Source organism: Corylus avellana, chromosome 6, assembly GCF_965113065.1.
Source record: "Corylus avellana chromosome 6, dhCorAvel1.hap1.2, whole genome shotgun sequence".
NCBI lineage: Eukaryota > Viridiplantae > Streptophyta > Magnoliopsida > Fagales > Betulaceae > Corylus > Corylus avellana.
The window spans coordinates 28,343,435-28,361,807 of NC_142495.1; the positions used below are offsets into that span (position 1 = coordinate 28,343,435).

At 37.1% G+C, this 18,373-nt stretch overlaps 1 protein-coding gene across 1 annotated transcript; it reads left to right on the forward strand.

The window, feature by feature from the left end:
* Positions 1-11,122: 11,122 nt before the first annotated feature.
* On the forward strand, positions 11,123-16,379 carry LOC132188106 (cucumisin-like). The gene is made up of 10 exons (XM_088517716.1): positions 11,123-11,227; positions 11,360-11,448; positions 12,284-12,375; positions 12,457-12,700; positions 12,934-13,447; positions 13,563-13,660; positions 14,929-15,147; positions 15,228-15,339; positions 15,559-15,772; positions 15,859-16,379. Exons 1-10 carry the CDS (start codon positions 11,123-11,125, stop codon positions 16,377-16,379), a joined length of 2,208 nt encoding a protein of 735 aa, XP_088373842.1.
* Positions 16,380-18,373: the final 1,994 nt, after the last annotated feature.

The window sequence follows — 18,373 nt, forward strand, 5'->3', positions numbered from 1 at the left end:
CAAAAATTTTGACAACGATCCCATAAAAAATTATAACTTGTTGGGTGTTGCAGAGCAATTTAAAGTGGAATGATCAAAGGCACGTAACAATCATTTAATTCAAATGTGCAAGCTATTTTTCATATTTTTTCATTGCTTTCTAAAATATCTCAAAAATCAGTGGCTGAAATAGCACAAAAGCAGTACCGAAAAGTTGATTGTAAATGAGCTTACTTTGAAGTTGAGCACAATGTGGAACACGGGCCTTACTATACATGGCTCCCATTGTTTCTTTTTTGACACACAGTTTTTACAAATCAGTCTTTAAAAGCGACAGTGTCATGAGTATGTGATGTGTACTTCTCACGTGCTAAGGACACATCACTTTTAAAGGCTGATTTGTAAAAAATTTCTGTCTCTACAGCAATCATTCTCAATGACTATGTTTCCTCTTGTGGGTCTTACGATTATTTGCGTTATACACTTATACTTGGCACCATTGGCAACCCTCCTCTGTTGCCCAAAGTCATCATTCCCTCCATCTTATACCTTGCTTTTTGATTATAATTTTGGCTCCGTTTGTTAACGCCTTTTGAAGGGTGTATTTTACTTTTTTGAATAAACTTTAGTTTAGCCCCTTGAATTTCCATGCGATTAGACAAACCCCCCAAAGTTTCAAATCTCTTACTTTGGACTCCTGAACTTTCAATTGCTCTCAATGTCTGAACTTTGAATTGCTCTCAATGTGGACCTCTCCATTAGATTTTAAACGTTACATGATGTTTATATCCCTGAATTTTGTATAAAATTTCAACTTTACCCTTAATTCCAAAAAATAAGGAATATTTTGGTCTTTTTTGGTATTTTTAACGGCTAAAATTAATGGAGGGGTCTACTACATTGAGAGCAATTGAAAGTTTAGGGGTTCAAATTGAGAGATTTAAAAGTTTAGAGAGGGTTTATCAAATCGCGTGGAAGTTCAAGAAGCTAAAGTGAATTTTCTCCTATTTTCTTTGTTTAAAAAAGTGTTTTAACATGTCATAAAAGCGAATGTTCTTTTAATACTTTTGTTTTGAAAAGAGAACATTATCAAACGTCTATTTCTTCCTCGGAATGGTGGGGTAAATTAATTAAAGTTGTTCAATGGTCCAAAAGATCAAGAGCTAGAAGCTGTGGCTGTTCTTGTCGAGTCGCTTTCTATTAATTGAGGAAGATACTCATTACCATACAAGCATCAAGCATATAATCTTTGTTGATAAATTATATTGGGTTCCGAGCTTCTAATGGTCCATTTAAATTGGTGGCATATATTCAAAGTGGTGTTTAAAAAAGCGAATTTTATAAGAAGCACATAAATTGGCTATATGAAAAAGATATAGCTTGTTTTTACTAGGTTGTTTTCTTATCTATATATGAAAAAGAAATATTCTTTCTCATAAAATAAGTTGTCAAAGAAATGGATAAGTGTGGAGGCATGCTGTTCTATTCTCCTCTTTGCCTCCAACTTTTTTCCCAATTATCATTAGACAGTATACTTATTCTGGTTGGGACTTGGGATGCTTCTCCTTTCCTTTTACTTTTTCTTTTGATTGTGAATATTAAGGGGGTCTTTGCCACAAGAATCTTGTATGCGTTGAAGTTCTTTATAGATAGCACTTTCAACATCTTATATATGCTACGACAGGATGCCAATACACAGTTTTTATTAAAAAATTCTTACATGAACATTACAATTATCATGTTAGTTACTAAATAATTAAACACTTGAATGATTAAATAAACAAATTTGACTTGTCAATTTAATTAGTTAGTGACTAATATGGTAAGAATGTTATTAGGAATATTACAACTTTTGATAGCTCCGAATTCAGTCTACTCTTGAACTCAACCGATTAAAAGGCACACAATTGTCAAGCCTTGATAAAGGCCTAGTATGAGGCCCACTCCAGATAAGGCCCAAGATGGGCCCAATAGCCAAAATAAGGCCCACAATCACAAGAGCCCAAGAGAGGCTCATGAGACCTAACGAAAGGTCTCTCTCCCCTTTCTCATACACCAGTCACCAAAAAGCATTCCCTCCATGGAAGCTCTCTAACTTGGCCCACTTGGGTGTCGGTTGACCTTCGATCGAAGGACTGAAGGACTACTGGTGAAATACCCAATTTCTTTCAGGTATTTTTTTATGCCGCGGACAAATATAACTAAAATATTAGAAATGTTAGAAATTTGTTCTTTCAAATTGCTCCAGAAGAAAACTATTAACTTTGAAAACCTAAAGTCTTTCGATAAATATAGTCGATTTGTAAAGAAATTATAAGAATTGCAATACTCCAAACATTTTTCAATGTGTTAAATGCCATGCATGTGAACTACGTGCTAAGTTGTATTACTCTAATATATATATATATATATATATATATATATATATAGAGAGAGAGAGAGAGAGAAACTTATATAGGGAGGTTGCACAAAAGGTGAGTTTTGTGCCACCAATGAGAATATGACACCTAAGCTGAATTTATCAAACTTAACTTTTTAATAAAAAGCCTAACTACACTAGATTATAAATAAAAATTAATTATAAATAAAAAAATAAAAAACAAAATTGAAGGGGTGGCTGGCTAGCCACCCCTCCCCCACTTGGGGTGGCTGGCCGCTAGCCCCAGGCCATGGGGGTGGCCGCGCGGCCACCCAAAGTGGGGGAGGGGCCACCCCTTCAATTATGTTTTTTTTTTTAAAAAAAAAAACAAAAAAAAAATTAATTTTTTATTTTACTAGAGTGTAATCTGGTGTAGTTGAGTTTTTGTTTTAAGTATAAGTCTAATAAAATTAGCTGATGTGTCAACTTTTATTGATGGCACAAAATGTGACTTTTGTGCAACCTCCCTATATAAGTTATTCTCATATATATATATATATATATATATATATATATAAGTTCTTTATATATTTAACTTTTTATTTTCTGGACATTAAGATTAAAAAGGAAAAGAAAATAAAAATGTGCATTACAAAAAGAAAGAGAGAAAAGGTAAAGTAAAAGGAAGTGACCCGGGTCTAACCCGGTGAACCGTGTTGACTATTTTGGACCGGGTTAGATAAATTGATCTAGTTGGCCTACTCGGCCAAACCAGGTTGGAGATCCGATTTGAACCCAATGACCTGGTTTGGGACCGGGTTGGAGCGCCAGCTGATGTGGATCTAGGGCTGACTTGGTGGGCTCTCTGGATGACATATGGTAGCAAGGAAAGAGAAGAAGTGTTTGGTGCGTGTGTTGCACACGCCAGGTGTTGCGGCCACTTGCACGACACCCGCCAAACCCTAGATAGGGTTTTGAGACGCGTGAGGCTCGTGGATCACATGCGCCAGAATGTTGTTGGCGCGTGGATGCACATGGGAGATGCTGCTGACACATGCCAGTGCGTGTGGAGATACTCCCGGCGTGTGACTGACGAGCAGAACCTTTTGGAGTTGTGTGAAAGCTTAGATGTCTGAGATCTCTTCGGATCTGTACTTGGCGGCATCTAATCTATCGTCTAGAGAGGAGCGTGTAGCTCCGGCAAGGGTTGTAACAGCATGTGGGATCAAGCTCAATCGAAATTCAACAGAGCTCAAGCTCAACACTAAATTAAAAGAGAAAGTCAAGCTCAAATTACGTTAGGCTAGGCAGGTTTCAACCATGCCAACAGATGTTATATCTCAACATCTACAGTTAGAGACTCAGAGGTGGTTGCACCGTTGAAGACTCAATCATGAACTTGAAGCAACAGATGATCACATGGTGAATGGGACAAGACCTTTATCCTTTGGTTACCTTTTTCCCATGGGGGCCGGGCCATAAGGGTGAAAGAAAGCAAATAAACTTGCTTTTGGGAGAATGAAGTCTCAACTTTGTTTTCATTCACTACCAAAAACAAATTGGGATATATTGACGTGTCTATAGTAATGCACTTTTTGCCACGTCATTATTTCTTGACATGTTAATTATTGCCACATTGCTAAATTTAAATTCGTTTAAATTTTTTTTAAAAAAAAATATATTTTATATACTTTAGTAACGTGACAAATTGTGACATGTCAAGAAATATTGACGTGTCAAAAAATATTGACGTGTCATTTTGCCACGTCAATAAATAATAATTAATAATTCGAATAGTATTTTTTCAAAAAAGAAGTGATCATATCATTTTTTTTTGACTCTTACCATTTTAATGTATTTTCTTCACGTGTCACATGTAACACGTCAAGATAGAAAAATTTCTTGACGTGTAAAATTTGACACGTCAAGAATTTATTAACATGCTACATTTGACACGCCAAGAAATTTCTTGACGTGTCAAATTTGACAAGTCAAAAAAATATTAATTTTTTTTTCTTGACGTGCCACATGAGGCACGGCAATAATTTCTTGACGTATCCCATGTGGACACGTCAAGAAACCTCACCCCTTTTTCGTTTTTTCTTTCATTTTCCCTCTCTTTCTTTCTTCTCTCGCGCCTCTACAGCCTTCCTTTTCAAATAAGTTTGATGGGGTTTGTTTTGTCATTTTTTTTCTTTTCTTTTTCTTTTCCTCCTCATCACCTTCCCCACCTGCCCACATGCACCCTCCTCTTCTCTTTCTTTCTCCTTCTCCTTTCAACTTTCTTCTCCCAAATTCCTTCTTTCTGCTTGTCTTTCGGTTCTCACTGAAACAGAGAGTGAGAACCAGAGAGATTAGGGGGCTGGAAAAAAACGAAGATATGAAAAAACTCACCGATTCCTCTCGTCCTCTCCACGGCTTCGTTTTCCTTCAGATACTCTCTCTCTCTCTCTCTCTCTCTCTCTCTGTCTTTCTCTACATATATATTATACACACGAGGTTTTGAAAATTGAAATTTAATTTAAATTTTTGCCAGGGAGCTAATTCGGTTTTCAAGGTTTGAGATTTTTGAAGATTTTGATGTTGATGGGTTTGAGATTTTGATGTTTTATTTGCTGATCATGGGTTTGGGTTTTTGAAGATTTTTTGGGTTTGATTTCTCTGGTTGGTTTGGTTTGATTTTTCAGGTTGATTTTGAGACTGATCTTTCAAGGGATTCTTGGAAATCCAGGCCATTAGTGAAAGATTTTGGAAATATGTCTTATTCTGTACGTTTTGCTTCAGGTTCATCTGGATTTTGTTGGGGAATTTTTCTGGGCGATTCCTATTCCAGCAAATGTACCGAAAATGGAGAAAAGACGAGTGAGATAGTGAGAAAAGGAGAGAATGGCGTGCTGGTAACAGTCCAGCGCTGGAGAAACGAAGGGATCCCTTCGTTTCCTTCGTTTCTCCAGCTGGAGTCTCCAGCATCTCTTTCTCTCTCTCCGGAGAGGCGAATTTTTTTTTTTTTTTTTTTTAATAATTTTTAAACTTTAGTGACATTTTGAAATTGGCACCTCAACAAATTTATTGACGTGTCAATTTCTAACACGTCAATAATTTATTGACGTATCAATTTCTGACACGTCAACAATTTATTGTTTCCATTTAATGATACCCTTATTTTTAAGGTTGAACACGTCAATAAATCCCAGTCAAGAAAAATTGGTTTCTTAACAAAGGGTACAAGAAAATGAATGGAGATGGTGACCCGTGAGTAGGCATATGAATCAAGTGCATGGGATTATTTTTGTTTTAAAATTCTGGTCATTAAAAAATTCAAAGTAATTATTTTTTAATAAAAAAAAGAATGCATTTTTAAAAGTGCAATTATAAGCCTTGAATGCACGCAACGACATGACTTTGAGCTTCCTCTAATGAAGGCAAAATGAGCCGTGGAGAGAGGGTTAGTCATGAAAATGTCTTGTTGTGCTGAAGATGCTAAGTGAACAAAATTCAGAAAACAATTGAATAGAAGAAGTGGGATCCCTAATTAATTAGATCTGATCACATGCATCAAATAACCTGTCTTATAGTGGCAGCTTGTGTCATTATCAAAGTTGGTACCTATTCGATCTTCTTGTAGGCTTTTCTGCATTTATCTTCGCCTTCCAAAGCTTATCTCAATTTAGTTGGTTGGCCACAGGTGATTCGCCAGTCGACACTTGGAGGAAGAGGATGGATACAATAATATATGCATGTGGAACATTTTTTACTGCCTAAATTACAAATTGTTTCATGTTGTATGAAAGTAAAATAAAAGGTTCTTGAAATATTCCAAAAAATACAATTTAGTCCATGGAGTCAAATTCTGTTAAAAAATTGTTTTTATTTGCCCATTAGTTTTTTGAATTTTAAAAATTTGTTTGATTTTTTTTTTTTTTTTTTACAATTATTTTATTTGTTAAAAGAATAGGGGTATTATAGGAATATAAAAAAAATGAGTGGCCTTTTCAATACATTTTGGTAGTTTGATGGCCTACTCTAGTATCTTTTGAACATTGTGGGGTTCTATCGCAAACAACTGTTAGTTTGGAAGTGACCTGGGTCTAACCCGGTGAATCGGGTTGACTACTTTGGACTGGGTTGGATAGATTGACCTAGTTGGCCTACTCGGCTGAATCGGGTTGGAGATCCGATTTGAACCCGATGACCTGGTTAGAAACCAGTTTGGGACTGGGTTAGAGCGCCAACTGACGTGGATCTAGGGCTGACTTGGCGGGCTCTCTGGATGACACGTGGTAGCAGGGAAATAGAAGAAGTGTCTAGCGTGTGTACGTTGCACGCGCCAGGCATTATGGCCACTCGCCACGCGTGCACGACACGCGCCAAACCCTAGATGGGGTTTTGAGATGCCTGAGGCGCATGGATCACACGTGCCAGAATGTTGTCGACGCATAGGAGATGCTGCCGGCGCATGCCAGCGCGTGTGGAGATACTCCCTGCGAGTGACTGACGAGCATAATCTTCTGGAGGCGCATGGAAGCTTGGACGACTGAGATTTCTTCGAATATGTACTTGGCGTCAGAGACGGATTTAAGGGGAGGACCAGCATTGGCCCTGGTCCCCCCCCCCCCCCCAAATTACAAGAAAAAAAAAATTTTAAGGGTAAAAAAATATAATTTAAGGTATATGTTGCCAATTGTTCATTTCCTAGAATTTTTTTTGGCCCTAAGGCCCCCCCCCCCCCCCCCCAAATTACAAGAAAAAAAAAATTTTAAGGGTAAAAAAATATAATTTAAGGTATATGTTGCCAATTGTTCATTTCCTAGAATTTTTTTTGGCCCTAAGGCCCCCCCCCCCCCCCCCCCCCAAAATTGAAAGTTGGCTCCATCTTGGCGATGTCTGATCTGCCGTTTGGAGATGAGTGTGTAGCTCTGACAAGGATTGCGGGGGCGCGTGTGGCGCGTGAGATCACCGACAGTTGTTCTTGGTGGTGCGTGAGATCACTAACAGTTGTTCCTGGTGGCGTGTGGGGGCGCATGCAACTCTGAAATGGACTAAAATTGCACATATCAACCGATCTGGGGCCAAGACATCACTTTTGGTGGTTATTTGGCTAAAAGGAGTGACGGTGGCGGCGCGTGTGCTCAAACTGTCGAAGGCGCGTGGGAAGGCGAATGGCAAAGGATCTTATATTATTGTTCGATCTGATCACATCAAAAAACCTGTCTTATAGTGGTAACTTGTGTCATTATCAAAGTTGGTACTATAGACGGATTTAGGGGGGACCGGCAGTGGCTCTGGTCCCCCTCCAAATTACAAGAAAAAAAAAAAAAAAATTAACGTAAAATAATAATAATTTAAAATATTTTTTTGCTCGAACTTGAAGCAGAGAGGATATGGTGAATGGGACAAGAACTTTGTCCTTTGGTTACCTTTTTTTCCATGGGGGCTGGCCATTGCTAATGTTTATAATGGGTATCTAATTCTATCCATAATCCACAAGATCACGAGTCACCATGCATGATCAGATCACATTCTTGCTTCCAAGGACGTCATTCTTTTGGCTCCCTCCACTATATATATATTGATTTGTTATTAATTAAAGTATGCATGCATGTAATGCTTTTAATTGGTGTATATACCTTAATTTTCACTTAGAATTTAAGAAGAAGATGATCTATGCATGTCTTCTTATAATCAAAAGTGTGCTAAAGTGTATTAATTCAAGCCCAATCGAAATTCAGCGGAGCTCAAGCTCAACACTAAATTAAAAGAGAAAGTCAAGCTCAAATTACGTTAGGCTAGGCAGGTTGCAACCATGCTAGCAGATGTTATATCTCAACATCTATAGTTACAGACTCAGTGCGAGGTGTGTGGATCACACGCGCCAGAATGTTGTTGGCGCGTGGATGCGCGTGGGAGATGCTGCTAGCGCGTGTCTGACGAGCAGAACCTTCTGGAGGCACGTGACAGCGTGTGGAAGCTTGGATGGCTGAGATCTCTTCGGATTGCTCCGATAGGGTTGTGGCGGCGCTGGTGGTGCATGCATTCTGGAATGGACTGAAATTGCACATATCAACTGATCGGGGGCCAAGACACCACTTTTGGTGGTTATTTGGCCAAAAGGAGTGACGGTGGCGGCACGTGTGGCGCGTGCTTGAATTGTCGAAGGCGCGTGAGAAGGCGGATGGCGGAGGATCTTATATTATTGTTTGATCTGATCACATCAAACAACCTATCTTATAGTGGCAGCTTGTGTCATTATCAAAGTTGGTACCCGAGACGGTTTTCGGGGGGACCGGTAGTGGCCCTGGTCCTCCCCAAATTACAAGAAAAAAAAATTTAAGGCAAAAAAAAAAAAAAAAATTAAGGTAAAAAAATAATAATTTAAAATAATTTTTGCTCAATCATAAACTTGAAGCACATGATAGTAGGTGAATGGGACAAGACTTTTTTCCTTTGATTACCTTTTTACCATGGGGACCGGGCCATTGCTAATGTCAAATTTGCTATTAAACTCCTATGTCATACAAGCATTCCACACTTTCTTTGAACAAAATATAATTTACATTAAATTAAAAATATGAATAGAAGATGTGACATAATTTAAGGTAAAAAAAAAAAAAAAATTTAAGACATTTTTTGCTCGAACTTGAAGTAGAGAGGATCGGCTGATGAATGGGACAAGCCTTTGTCCTGTCGGTACCTTTTTCCCATGGGGGCCGGGCCATTGCTAATGTTTATAATGGGTATCCAATTATGTCCATAATCCACATGATCACGAGTCACCATGCATGATCAGATCACATTCTTGCTTCCAAAGACGTCATTCTTTTGGCTCCCTCCACTATATATATATATATATATATATATGTTGATTTTTTATTAATTAAAGTATGCATGTAATGCTTTTAATTGGCTTAATTTTCACTTAGAATTTAAGAAGAAGAGGATCTATGCATGTCTTCTTATAGTACTTAATTAGGGGAATCTGATAAATCAAAAGTGTGCTAAAGCATATTAACTCAAGCCCAATTGCAACTCAACGGAGCTCAAGCTCAATACTAAATTAAAAGAGAAAGTCAAGCTCAAAGTACGTTAGGCTAGGCAGGTTGCAACCATACCAGTAGATGTTATATCTCAACATCTACAGTTAGAGACTCAGCGCGAGGCGCGAGGATCACATGCGCCATAATGTTGTCGGCGTACGAATGCATGTTGGAGATTCTGCTGGCGCATGCCTGATGAGTAGAACCTTTTAGAGGCACGTGAAGGTGTGTGGAAGCTTGGACGGCTGAGATCTCTTCGGATTGCTCCTGCAGGGTTGTGGTGGCCCAAGTGGTGCGTGGGATCACCGACAGTTGTTCTTGGCGGTGCGTGGGGGCGCGTGTATTCTAGAATGGATTGAAATTGCACATATCAACCGATCTGGGGCCAAAACACCACTTTTAGTGGTTATTTGGCCAAAACGAGTGACGATGGCGGCACGGGTGGTGCATCCTCGAACTGTCGGAGGCTTGTGGGAAGGCGGATGCTAGAGGATCTTATATTATTGTTCGATCTGATCACATCAAACAACCTACGTTGTAGTGGCAGCTTATGTCATTATCAAAGTTGGTACCGGAGATGTTTTTCAGGGGGGATGGGCAATGGCCCTGATCCGCCCCAAATTATAAGAAAAAAAATTTAACGCAAAAAAAAAAAAAAAAAAAAAAAAAAAATTAAGGTAAAAATATAATAATTTAAAGTATGTTTTGCTCAATCATGAACTTGAAGCACATGTTAGCAGGTGAATAGGACAAGACCTTTGTCCTTTAATTGGTTACCTTTTTACCATGGGGCCGGGCCATTGCTAATGTCAAATTTGCTATTAAACTCCTATGTCATACAAGCATTCCACACTTTCTTTGAACAAAATATAATTTACATTAAATTAAAAATATGAATACAAGATGCTACTTAAATTAGACTCATCACTACACCTTATTTAACATATCCAGCCAGGCCATAACCTGTTCAGTGAAAAAAAAAAAATTATAAAACTAGACAAAGACTTTGAACAATGGAATATCTTATATTCAAAACCATATGGTGACCTGTGAGTAGGCATCAAGAAAATGAATGGAGATGGACCCGTGAGTAGGCATATGAATCACGTGCATGCATTATTTTTGTTTTAAAATTCTGGTCATTAAAAAATTCAAAGTAAATTTTTTTTTTTTTTTTTTTAAAAAAAAGAATGCATTTTTAAAAGTGAAATTATAACCCTTGAATTAATACATGCAACGACATGACTTTGAGCTTCCTCTAATGAAGGCAAAACGAGCCATGGAGAGAAGGTTAGTCATGAAAATGTCCTGCCGTGTTGAAGATGCTAAGTGAACAAAATTCAGAAAACAATTGAATAGAAGGAGTGGGATCTCTAATTTATTCGATCTTATCACATGCTTCAAACAACCTGTCTTGTAGTTGCAGCATGTGTCATTATCAAAGTTGTTACCTATTCTTCTTGTACGCTTTTCCGCGTTCATCTACACCTTCCAAAACATATCTCAATTTAGTTGGTTGGCTACTGGTGATTTGCCAGTCGACGCTTGTAGCCTTGTAGGAAGAGGATAGATACAATAATGTGGAACATGTTTTACGTCGAAGAACCCTTTTCTTCTTCTTTTTCTCTTTCTCTCTTTTTTTTTTTGGGGGTGGGGGGTGTGGATAAACTTTCTAGTCCACACACGTGAACATGTTTATATCTGTATATATACAACACACACAGTAGCCAAGTTTATAGCTGAACCTTCAATGGCAAGCAAAACCTCTACTAGTAGTACTCTTTCTTGGCTTCTCCTCCTCTGCCTCGCCTTCACTCTGCTTGTCGGTCACTCAACTTCTCAGAATGACCGAAAGGCAAATATCACTATCTCTATAGCTGAGATCTCATATATATATATATATATATATATATATATATATATATATATATAGTTCGCTTTGTTTGATCATGCGTAACAATTTATAGATATGATAATGTGAATGCAGGCTTATATTGTGTATATGGGCAACAGGAAGATGGATGAGGTTTCCACATCATCCCTTCACACAAGCATGCTACAAGATGTCATTGGCAGGTTATAAAAGCATGCAGTACATTGGGACCATTAACAGAAACTTGTTAGAATGAAGGCTGATGCTTGAATTTCTGTCTAGAGTAATAACATTAACTATATAACTTTCTCACATTAATGCTGATGTTGCCGTATGTGCTAATTGTTGAATTATTCTTTATTAATAAATAGATAAATGATCAAAAATTATTATTAATTAATCTTATCTTTTACTCATTTTCCTATTCCTAGGATAAATAGGTGAATTCACCATTGAATTTGTGAGAGACCCACATAAGTCCACAAATTCAATGGTGAATTCATTAGATTTGAACAAGGAGATGGTTGAAAGAATGATGTGTGACTTGTATAAGTTAGTTAGAATTGCCATGTCAACATTGTAAAATAATTGTGCCATAAAAATGTAGTTTATAACATTTTTTTTTTCTTCTTTATAAAAGCCATTCCAAAATTATATTTCTGAACGTTTTTAGAAAGATGTAGGACATGTGGCAAATAGACGGTAAATTTTTTCTTTATTTTTTGGCTCCTTGGATTTCCTGCGATGGTTGTATTAGACGTTTTTAGTGTTAAGGTTAGGCTAGTGGGGTTGAGTGGCGAGTGAAATGAAAAAAAATAATAATAAAAAAAATAAAAAATCAAATCAAATAAAATTGGCCCTCTCGATGTCTCTTTCACTAGTTGTCTTACATGATCTGCCCATGAGACCGATTGATTTAAATTTAAATATATGCTAAAGTATGAATTAAATAATTAAATTTATCTCTTTTTATTCGCTTAAAGTTTTGGTATAAGTGATGATTTACAATAAAAAATGTATATGCCTGCATTTTGACAGTACTGGACCAAAATCTCTAATCTATAGCTACTCGAGGAGCTTCAGTGGATTTGCAGCGGAACTAACCGAACAAGAAGCTCAAAAAATAGCTGGTCGATGAACCTAATCTCTCCCCCCATGTTTTCTATATCTACAACAAAAGTTGTAAGTTGTAACAATATTAATGAATGCAGGAATGGAAGGCGTAGTGTCCGTGTTCCCTAGCGAACAAAGCCAACTTCATACAACAAGGTCATGGGACTTCCTTGGCTTTCCGCAAAATGTTCAAAGAAGACCTATTGAAAGTGACATAATTATAGGAGTGCTTGACACTGGAATTTGGCCGGAGTCAGAAAGCTTTAGTGACAAAGGATTTGGTCCAGCACCTACGAAATGGAGGGACACTTGCCAAGCCTCCATCAATTTCACTTGCAACAAGTATATTTATATATATCATTATAACCTTATTATTTGAGTAATGCGAGATTTTTTTTTTTTAATTTTTTTTTTCATGTCTCTTTGTTTCCTCAAAAATTGATGTAAGTTCTAAAATTATCATTAAATTTGTGATAGATTCCATTTTTTTTTCCTAACTGCACGACCACATGTGCAAAAAAGACACAGAGAGTAAAAAAACACAACAACTAACAAATGTGGCTACGCTTATGCAGTAAAATCATTGGAGCAAAATACTATCGTAGCAGTGGAGTTTTTGTCGGAAATGATGTTAAATCTCCTAGAGATTCCGATGGCCATGGGACACACACAGCATCAACAGCAGCTGGGAATTTAGTTAGCGGGGCAAGCCTACTGGGGTATGGGTTGGGAACAGCACGAGGAGGAGTTCCGTCAGCACGTACTGCTGTCTACAAAATATGTTGGTCCAATGGCTGTTCTGATGCTGACAGTCTTAAGGCATTTGACGATGCCATTGCCGATGGCGTTGACATCATATCTTTTTCCGTTGGTAGACACATAGCACTGGAGTACTTTCAAGATGTATATGCCATTGGTGCCTTTCATGCTATGCAAAATGGAATATTGACATCAATGTCTGCTGGTAACGACGGTCCAGGTCGATCAACCATCACAAACATTGCGCCATGGTCTCTCTCTGTGGCTGCAAGCACTATAGATCGAAAGTTCTCCACTCAGGTCCAATTGGGTAACAACAATATCTATGAGGTAACTAAAAACTCCAGTCCTGCTATATATGAATATCTTCTTCATTTACTCCAATTTATTTGTATCTATAAATTCTAATTAATTTGAAGAATTTCTTTACTCCACGTGCGTGTAGGGAATTTCAATTAATACATTTGACCTCAACAATAAACAGTATCCAATAATTTATGGCGGAGATGCACCAAACACCGGTGTTCAAAGTTCCACTTCCAGGTAACTACAAAATGAAATTTATGTATTCAATAATTATTACTTATGCTGTGCATAGGGTTGTTAAGTGAGCGAATTAGCGTCTCGCGAGCAAGCTCGGGCTCGGCTCGTACTCGACTCGAATATTAAATGAAGCACTTTATGAACACAAATCCTAGCTCGAATATTAAACGAAGCAAGCTCGGCTCGACTCGGCTAAGCTCGTGAACAGCTCGTATAAGCTCGAGTGTGTGTATATATATATATATATATATATATATATATATATATATATATATATATATATAACTAAGTAATACATAATTAATTATAAATCTCATAATTATTAAAACCTTAAAATTACATTTATATTTAACCATTAGATAATGAAAAATTCTAGACCCTTCGTGATCAAAGAGAGAGAGAGAGCAATCATTAAAAAGACCTCGATTTAATTAGAGCATATCCAAACGAAAGGAAGAAGAATCAAGCAGGAACTATTGAGGAAGATTGCGAAAGGCATAAATTATTGAAGAATCAAACAGACCCAAACACTATCACTACCTGTCTGGTGAGTGAGAGTGAGAGAGTGAGAAACGAGAGTTTAGGTGGAAGATCCGTTGTGACTGGTGAGGGGAATTGAGAGAGAAACGTTAAAAAAATATTTTTTTGTAGGGGGCGTTGTCCCAATGCAGTTTGAATGCAACATGTTAACTTGTCCCACATTGTTAAGAAAACATCAATCTTCAAGTTTGCTTATCTATAAAAGAATGCATATCCTCTCTCTTTGAAACCAAATGTCTTGCTGTATTGACTCAGGCTCCATACTCGACTAGTCAGGCTAAACAAATGCTCATATGCAAACTAACTTCTTAAGCCGTTTAAGAGTACTTGAAGTTAAAAGAAAATTTTAAAACAAAAATATTAAATATAAGAGCCAGCTCGCGAGCTGGCTCGGCTCGACTTATTATTAGCTCGAGCTCGATTTTTTTGGTTCGCCCTTAAGCTCGACTCGAGCTCGAGCTCGAGTAAAATTTAAACGAGCCAAGCTTGAACAAGGGAAGCTCGCTCAAGCTCGGCTCGTTTACACCCCTAGCGGCCCTGTGCATATATATATATATATATATAGACAAAGGGAATAAGTTTATTTATTTGCTTTTGTTTGCATGATGAGTCTATGAAACTAGCAAGAGAAATATTCCTTGTTTTTTCAAGAATAGGAGTACCAATTGTAGACACATTCCAGCATGATACTTAAAATGGAACTTAATTATTGCTAAAAAAAAATACAGGTATTGCTTAAATAATTCACTGGACCAAGCTTTGGTGAAGGGTAAAATTGTACTTTGCGATGGCCGGACTAATGGGTCAGGGGGATTTGTAGCTGGTGCTGTTGGTACTGTGATGCGAGGCCAAGAATACCAAGATTTTGCTCAATCTTATCCCTTGCCTGCATCATACCTTCGCTTGGCGGATGGTAGCGAAGTGTACAAATACATAAATTCAACAAGGTATTATTAATTTAAAATAATATAGACATTCAAACAAGTTCGTAAAACTTATAATTCTAAAGAACACACGCAATTTTCAGGGGAGCAACTGCGACTATTCAAAAAAGTAAAGAAGTTAAAGATATAATTGCTCCTTACATTGTGTCTTTCTCATCAAGGGGGCCAAGTAATATTACACGCAATATTCTCAAGGTAATAATCTTATTAACATTTGTGATCTTAATTGTATTACTTATTTATGTTAGAATAAATGAAAATATAATATATTTTTCATATATTTTATATTTGGTTGAAAGAGAGAGAAATGAACACAATAAATTTATGGGTGGTTCGGTGTCAGGCACCTACATCCCCACTCTGAATTGTCCTAAAGACTACATTGTCATTTCGTTTTTTTGTAAGTTGATGTAGCCGGATTTAGCTGCTCCTGGAGTTCACATCCTAGCAGCATGGTCTCAAATATCCCCAATTTCAGGAGTTACGGGTGATAAGAGAATGCTGCTATACAATATAATCTCGGGAACATCAATGGCTTGCCCACATGCTACAGGGGCGGCTGCCTACATCAAATCCTTTCACCCCACATGGTCACCTGCCACTATCAAGTCGGCTCTTATGACTACAGGTAATATCTATATGATGTATAATCCTCGATCTTGATCATTTATTGCATGTATGACTAACTCACTCCATTTGGTGTATTACTTGCAGCTGTTCCAATGACTGCTCAAAAAAACCCCGATGCTGAATATGCATATGGTGCAGGCTATATAAATCCTCTTAAAGCTCTACATCCTGGTTTAATATATGATATTGATGCACTTGACTACATAAATTTTTTGTGTGGCAAAGGATATAGTACCTATTTATTACGCCTTGTTACTGGGGACAATAGTACCTGTTCTGGGGCCATTAACGGAACTGTCTTTGATCTAAACTATCCTTCTTTTACTATATTCGTGTCGCCCTCCATATATTTTAGTCAAGTTTATCATCGGACTGTCACAAATGTTGGATCACCGACGTCTACGTATAAGGCTTTTGTGACTGGTACCCCAGCTGGACTTAGAATCGAAGTGAAGCCTAATGTTCTAGCATTCACATCTGTTGGACAAAATCTGACGTTTGCGCTCACTATTGAAGGAACAACAAATAAAGACATTATCTCTGCTTCTTTAGTGTGGGATGATGGAACGTTCCAAGTGAGGAGCCCCATTGTTGTAGGCTTGTAGTTGTTGGATGACATTCTCTGCTGCATATATGTATTAAGTAAATAATAATTGAAGCTAAAGCTTTGAAGGAATATGCATGGAATAATAGAATAAAGCGATGGCGGAAGACGGAGGACTGAAAATGGTTGTAATTTGAGCCTTTGCTCTAGTTCTGCATTGCTCTGTAATTTGAACCTTTCTAATTTAATGCTCTATTATCATTAGTTTTCCTTCTAACACTACAAAAAAATTACTGTTTATTGACGGAGGTTTACTGACGTGTCAGGGTCACCTGACACGTCAGTAAACACTCCTGACGGGGCTTTCCTGACGCGTGTAAGGCGTGAAGAATGTGGGTGTCAGGAAATGAGAATTCCTGACGTGTTGAAATTCACACGTCAGAAGAATTCCTTACGTGTCAATTTTTGACATGTCAGGAATTCCTGACGTGTGAAAAATTTACACGTCAGGAATTATTGACGTGTCAAAAATTGACACGTCAATAATTACTGACGTGTGAATTTTGACACGTCAGTAATTATTGACGTGTCAATTTTTGACACGTCAGTAATTACTGACGTGTCAATTTTTGACACGTCAATAATTCCTGACGTGTCAAAAATTCACACGTCAATAAATTTGGTTCGTTTTGAAATTTTTTTTCACTCCCCCCTATATTTTTTGTGATTAATTTTAGGACTATACCCGAATTTTGTGTTACGTAATACCTGATATTCAATCTATCCATCAAATCCATGCAAATAATATACAATTTTCCCATCAAATAACATACATCATATCCATTAATAGCAATCACAAATTATCCAAGAAAACTAACTTCAACACATCATAATATCACAACTAAAATAATATATATACACCAATCACAAACTATCCATCAAAACTAACTTCAACACGCCAAAATGACACAAATCACAAACTATACACCAAGACTAACTTCAACACACCAAAATGACACAAATAACATAATATACACCAATCACACAAACTATCAACGAAAGCGATCTTCAACACACCAAAAATGGCACATACTAACTATATATACACCAATTACAAACTATCCACCAAAATAAACTTCAACACATCAAAAATGACACATACTAACGTAATATACACCAATCACAAATATAATTACATCAACTTATACACAAGTGTGAATGGCCTAAAGTTCTCAACCAGACTATCGATCATTGACATCTATAGCATCCTCTCGACGATGTCCATTACCTGCAAATGATAAAACAAACAATATTCACCAATAAAACAACCACCAAACAAATAATATATAAAACTTTGAAGGTAGCAGAAAATTCATATAAAAAACAATAGAAAAACATTAAGTCAATATATATGCATGGTCACAGAGCAATCAATAATATATAGACATGAGAGAATGAACTTCGTTTTTATTTTTCTATTGCAATTATAGAACTTCCATATAGGTTATTAATGTCGGGAATTCAATGGAAGAGATGATAAACACAAAGGAAAAGCATCCTCTCTAGCATTAAGTGCATTTATATCTATTTATATTTAGAGTTACCAAATTAAGTTTGTGAATAATTGTTCTTGATGAATTCGATCTGCATGTGTTGCTTTGTTCCATGCAGTTATATCCATTTATACGTGCATGAATAGCTCTAAATAATTATCTCAACCAACACTATTTCATAGTATACCAAATTGAAGCCAACAATTTAGAAGTTCACCAACCCAACCATGATATATAAACCAAATTTAACCAAGAGTTACAACATCATTAATTATTTAGAATGACTACAACATATCCAAACTCTTAATTTAGAAGTTCATATATATATATATATATATATATATATAGACAGTTCTAAAATTAAATTGACTACTAACAAAGGTCATACCTGATCCACTGTCGACCGACGATCGCACCATCGCAACGGGTGGGGAAGCACTGTCTGGTGGAGTGTACAACCGCATCAGCTCCTCGAGTTGGCGGAAACGGGCATCAAACCTTG